Source organism: Oncorhynchus mykiss, chromosome 21 (assembly GCF_013265735.2).
Source record: "Oncorhynchus mykiss isolate Arlee chromosome 21, USDA_OmykA_1.1, whole genome shotgun sequence".
NCBI lineage: Eukaryota > Metazoa > Chordata > Actinopteri > Salmoniformes > Salmonidae > Oncorhynchus > Oncorhynchus mykiss.
The window spans coordinates 21,959,806-21,966,459 of NC_048585.1; the positions used below are offsets into that span (position 1 = coordinate 21,959,806).

General features: G+C 41.3%; 1 protein-coding gene across 1 annotated transcript; it reads right to left on the reverse strand.

Moving 5' to 3' along the window:
* Positions 1-1,797: 1,797 nt before the first annotated feature.
* LOC110500000 (myogenic factor 6) lies at positions 1,798-3,264 on the reverse strand. Its single transcript, XM_021577095.2, has 3 exons — positions 2,700-3,264; positions 2,414-2,507; positions 1,798-2,316 (listed from the first exon to the last, which is right to left on the reverse strand). Exons 1-3 carry the CDS (start codon positions 3,210-3,212, stop codon positions 2,207-2,209), a joined length of 717 nt encoding a protein of 238 aa, XP_021432770.1. The 5' UTR covers positions 3,213-3,264; the 3' UTR covers positions 1,798-2,206.
* Between the last annotated feature and the right edge of the window lie 3,390 nt (positions 3,265-6,654).

The window sequence follows — 6,654 nt, forward strand, 5'->3', positions numbered from 1 at the left end:
ACGGCCAGGTCTTGGTAGATTTACAGTGGTCTGATACTCCTTCCATTTCAATATTATCGCTTGCACAGTGCTCCTTGGGATGTTTAAAGCTTGGGAAATCTTTTTGTATCCAAATCCGGCTTTAAACTTCTTCACAACAGTATCTCGGACCTGCCTGGTGTGTTCCTTGTTCTTCATGATGTTCTCTGCGCTTTTAACGGACCTCTGAGACTATCACAGTGCAGGTGCATTTATACGGAGACTTGATTACACACAGGTGGATTGTATTTATCATCATTAGTCATTTAGGTCAACATTGGATCATTCAGAGATCCTCACTGAACTTCTGGAGAGAGTTTGCTGCACTGAAAGTAAAGGGGCTGAATAATTTTGCACGGCCAATTTTTCAGTTTTTGATTTGTTAAAAAAGTTTGAAATATCCAATAAATGTCGTTCCACTTCATGATTGTGTCCCACTTGTTGTTGATTCTTCACAAAAAAATACAGTTTTATATCTTTATGTTTGAAGCCTGAAATGTGGCAAAAGGTCGCAAAGTTCAAGGGGGCCGAATACTTTCGCAAGGCACTGTATGTTACAAATTACAATTCGGATGATATTTTACGAATTACATTTCGTATGAGATGTTACAAATTGCCATTCGTACAATATGTTTTGAATTTAAAATTCTTATGATATGTTACAAATTCCAATTTGTTGTGGCTAACATTATGTTACGACTAGTCTATGACACCAGGCTGGACACACAGGGGTCAGCAGTGTCAGTGTGTCAGCCACAGAGATCTGAGAGGGAGAGGAGCAGTGCTCACTGTGCAGGCTTAGGTCAGCACAGCAATGCACTGTGGGATCATAAACAAGTAGCACTCCCCAAGTCAACACATGTAGGAGAAAGAGATCACCCTATCAAACATACATTCAGGGAGTCCCTTATAAACTATGTGTAAACATTGTTCTAATGTGCATGATCAAACAAGTGATTATGAATTAGGATCTATAGCTGGCTGCACCATTGCCTCCTGACCAAGTTTCCATGTCAAAGCATATCTGAGTTTAGAGGTGACAAAATAATGATAATAATAGTAATAATATTTAATAATATATATATTTAAAAATACATTATTTTCCGATCACCTAGCTATCCTAAAATGGGCACAATAATTGTATTTCGCTCTGGATAAGAGCGTCTGCTAAATGACTAAAACGTAAATGTAACGCTACTGAAGTGGACCAGGCTAGCTCTCTGCCAGCTGGAACAAAGAAAGGAGCCCAGGCTATTTCAGGTCCCGTTGGATTTTATGGTCTTCTAATACCCATGAATACTGGGGGAACTTGTGGCTGATGCTTGCATGTACAGTGTCATATCTCTATTCAAATTCCACATGGTCAATTGGGTTAGTGGGGACATTAGGGATATTCTCGGATATCATTATGAGACCTGAAAGGTATGGCTAAAAGTTTGTCACATAATAAGAATGACGTATCTGCAAAGAGGTTGAACACAGTATGACCTACCTTAAGTACCCATACAAACATACATTAAACTATAGTATTTGGAGTGAGTCAAGTCTAATTAAAAAACTGGTACAACATAGGATAATTCAAAAATGAATACCTGAGGTTTTAAATGCATGGTTTTCATGATAATATATTATACTATATGTGTCAAGGATATATAGAGTATAAAATGTCATTTGTAATTATATAAAAATGTGTAAAAACTGAATTCTTCTTAAAATACCTGACAAGTATTTAAAATAAATAATGAAGTGCATAGATAGTGATGAACAAAACAAAACGTGTAGATGCCTTGTAAGATACAATGCTTACAATTTATTTGTTGGTCAGTTCATATAGAAATACTAAAATACAACAATGAATCTCTTGAGGTTGAGAAACACAGCCTTTTATATGTAAAATAAATTAACTTGTTAATATATTATAAAATATTTACAATTATCAAATGTTCATTTGGAAATAAAAGATTATAGTTCCATTGTTGTCATACTTTAGAAATATAATATTGACCATTCATACAATTTAAAAGAAAACAGTGACTACAAAATGCCCGTTAATTTGTACAAATGAATATAAGTAAATGGAAACTAAAACATATGAATAAAGAAGTGAAAATAATTTCAAAATAGACAATGGAAATATGAAATGCTGACTTCGCTTATACAGGCTACAAAAAATCAAATAAATCAAGCATTATTTTTCTGAGACTTCTTCGTTGCAAGTCGGTTTCTCTTCACTTGATATACTGTCAACGATTGATGACAGGCGAAGAAGGCTGGTGGACGCTGAAGACTCCGTGAAGCCTGAAACACAGAAATCAAATATATAAGATGTACAATCAGTTGATGAGTTGCAAAATAGCAATTTAGATCTAATTTACTATTCATAATTGGTTCCAACCTTCTCTCTGATTCGTCATTGGTGCATTGGAATGATCAGCTGAGGTCTGCCAGTTTTGACAGTTCTTCTTCCAATGGTACTCCTTATTGGACGCCTTCATGTACACACACATGTATTAGCTTAAGTGTCTACTAACACACGTGTTATTATACAAAGTAGTAGGCCTACAGGTATAATGCACAGTAAGATATTTCTCTTTATGGCAATTTTCCCTGTAAAGCCAATTATTGTACGCATAAAGTGACATGAAAAATGCAGATGCAAATATTTCTCAAATGAAGCTTACATGGTGTTCTTTCACGTTATAGTTATATGAGCCATTTTGGGGCGTTTTTTCTTGCTCATCCAGTGTATGCAGCAGGTCCTGCAATTGCTCGATGTAGTTTATGGCGCTGCGTAAAATCTCCACTTTGGGCAGCCGCTGGTTCGGATTGGGCACGGTCTTTTTCTTCAACGCATCAAATGCTTCATTGATCTTCTTGAGCCGCCTTCTTTCCCTGAGAGTGGCCGCTTTGCGCCTGTCGGTTGGTGCAGACTTTCTTTTACAAACCTTACAAGCCCAGATGAGGCACTGTCCCTCGCAGTGCGGCTGAAGACCCGGGGGTGCGAGGACATGCTCCTCTCCACTGCTGTCACATCCAGTCTCGGACGGATCCCCCCCAGGTGACAACGGGCTGTCATTCCCGTGGTACAAAGGGGACACCCCCGCCATGTCCAAGTGCTGCAATGGTCCATGATCTCCCTCGAGATAGCGCAGATCGTTGAAGAAATAAGTGTTGGTCTCAAAAAGTTCCACCATACTGTTGTACCCTCGCACGGCCTATGTTTTGACAGTGGGACACTGCATGGCATTTAAATAGCCCAGTGACACAAGTCACCAGGCTTATATATAGAATGTGAAACTCTATCCAACGCTTAGCTGTCGCAGTGCATCAACCTTTTTTTTTCTCAATGGGTTTTTTTTACTACCAAGCGAGTTTGTGTAGAAAATAAATAAGCGTTAACACCTCTCAATGAAAGTTAAAACGTCACTTCGAACTTATGACAGGTGTTTTCAATATCTGTTTCACAGTGAAATGGTAACATACTGTACCAGTGCCCATCTCAACTTTTCAACCTGCAAGATAAATGTCAATGTAATCTTCAGGCCCTCCACAAGAAGTTGGCTCCCCTAAGCGGAACAAATATTGTCCCTCAACTGACTTGCAAAGTTCCAAAAACATCACGTTCATGATCTATAGTAATAATAAAGTAGGTTTGTTCTTGTTGTCTTATCAAAACCTTTCCATTTTGAAGCCCAATTCTGAAATTCTACAGTGTAGCCTATTACATTTCAAAGAAACATATCCTAGACAGTGAGAATGGTTAAGTGCAACTGTAACTTGTGGCATGTCCAATCATAAATAGATATGAATGTGCAGTCAAAATGACACATGTGGTATCTAGGTGGTATAAATAGATCTGGGACTCATTCATCTTAAATCCATAAAATAGATGAAAGCCTTCTCAGTGGTGCTATGTGGCCTTTGACATTTTTTTATACGATCGGCAAAGTCTGCTTCTCTCAGCTGGGATACTCATGGTCGCTGAGGGCTCCTGTTTCTGCCTGGAGGTATGGCATCCATGACATGTGCCAAGAAATTAGCCAAGTACATTTTTGCCACCCTTCTGGCCACTGTTTACCATTTATAGTATTAGGGTTGGGGTTAACTGAACATCCATGAAACTATTATGTGTGTGTTTTGTGTGTGTGTGTGTGTGTGTGTGTGTGTGTGTGTGTGTGTGTGTGTGTGTGTGTGTGTGTGTGTGTGTGTGTGTGTGTGCGTGTGTGTGTGTGTGTGTGTGTGTGTAATATCATATGATGTATGATAAGCAGTGCATTGAGTACGTTCCAGATCAGTGTGTACTATACTGTTGTGCAACCACTCTTGGTTAAACCGTATGAATGTCCCATGGATGTCACACTCTGGCTCTGGAATCCATGTGTCAGTCAGTGACACATCTCTCTGGCCCATGTCAAGTCATCTCTTCTAAACCCATTTGGATAAAATATCCCTGACGTAAATTACCCAAATTAAAGTAGATTTCAATTTCTGTTGAAATATTGCCCCTCAAATATACAATTTCTTCTACATATTGTATCCGTGACCCTCCATCAATCCATGCCTCATCCTCTACACTATTCTATTGTTCTACAGCTCTGTTCCAGCCTGTAAATGTACTCATCCCTCCCAGTAACTGACACTTTAGGGAGCGCTCCTAATCCTGCTGGGGTTTCGGGGTTTGTTGATCATTCCAACATCCTCCTGGGATCAGCAGCTGCCCATCCAGGACAATAGGCCGGTTGGTCCTGGCCTGTTCAATGGGACTATTCTACTGCAGTCAGTTCTTCTTTCACACAACCCCAGGGACTCTGAGCTGAAGGCCATGGTCAAGGAGAAGCTGCAGATCCACTTCACAATAGATTATAAGTATGTTTATAGGAGGAGAATGGATTGTGTGGATGAAATTAACTCAATTTCAGAGGTAGTGAAGATGTGAAAATGAATTATGTAAATGAAGACGTGATACATTTCCACAGTAAGTCGTAGAGGAAGAGCTGTCGTCTCGATCACTGGATATACAGTATATGGTGAGCAGTTCATGACATGTATGCCCATTCCGTTTTGTTTACAAGGGTCTGGGGGAGCAGTCATATGTGGAAGCCAATATAGATTTGATTGGTTTCTTGCTGACAGACCACCAGATCATGTCGGTTCCTGTCTTGGACTTGAGGACAGTTTCTCTGCAGAGATAGACTGCACACAATAATACCGATTTGAAAACCACGTTTTGTGAAAGCAGGACGTACTTTTCAGCTAGGGCAGATTTGACGATTCCACATAATTTCACATTTCACATCATTCATTTGACTCTTAATTACTATACAAATCATGATTTAACTTTTACCCCATTTTTCTCCCCAATTGGTAGTTAGTCTTGTCTCATCGTTGCAACTCCCCTACGGACTCGGGAGAGGCGAAGCTCAAGAGCCAAGCGTCCTCCGAAACCCGACCCTGCCAAGCCGCACTGCTTCTTGACACACTGCTCGCTTAACCCGGAAGCCAGCCGCACCAATGTGTCGGAGGAAACTCCGTACAGCTGGCAACCAAAGTTAGCGTGCATGCGCCCGGCCTGCCACAAGGAGTCGCTAGAGCACGGTGGGACAAGGACAAGAACATCCCTGCCGGTCAAATCCTCCCCCAATCCGGACGACGCTGGGCCAATTATTTGCAGCCTCATGGGTCTCCCGGTCGCGGCTGGCTGCGATACAGCCTGGGATAGAACCCGGGTCTGTAGTGACACCTCGAGACTCTAGTATCCTTTATCAATGTACATGCAAAGACAATAAACAGAGATCTCTTGCTGAGCTGGTACCAGATAGTTGGTTGAATAAAAACAGTGTTCAGACCCTGTAGATGACTTCATATTGACATTTTAGTCATTTAGCAAATGTTCTTATCCAGAACGACTTACAGTTAGAGCATTCATATTAAGATAGCTAGGTGAGACATCTAAGATATTGGTTCACACGCTGTAGTATGCAATGGGGATAATGGGACACAGACCTGTTTCAGTGCTATAACGAAGGTTCAGTTAGTTGTGCAACAGTCAGGATGGGACAGATGTGCTTGGTGGCTGGAGAGGACAGGAGATACTTCCTTAGCCTCCATAAAGGTCTGAGTTCTCTCCATAGCCTCCTCTCATTGTCTATCACAGACAAAATGGTGTCAGACAGAGTTCTCTGCTAGATGATGTTGATGGTGTAGATGGTGACTTGATCCTCTCAGGTCTGGCACTGTGGTGTCACCCCGGTGTCCTGCTCTCCCCAGGGCTACCGTGTATCCTGCAAATGCCCATAAATCGCCGCCAGTGTCAAGGGGGTGACGTTTCAGCTGTCAGGGAGAATCACGGGATACCCTGCCAAGAAACCCAAAGCGCAGGGAGGGTCTAGCTTTCCTGGTGAAGGGGGACGGATACAGAGAGGAGTCGAGAGGGACTGCAGGAATCTCAAGACCCAGAGAAGCAACAGGGGTGATCAAGTCAATAAATCTTCAGCGTGAACTCAACATTTAAAAACACAGAACACTGGAGACCAAACGGGCATGTGAATATGGAATATGCTGACATGATAAGGATGTGAATTGACCTGAAGAAAATCTCATTATAGCGCCATGACACATTGACACAAGAGTCCAGGT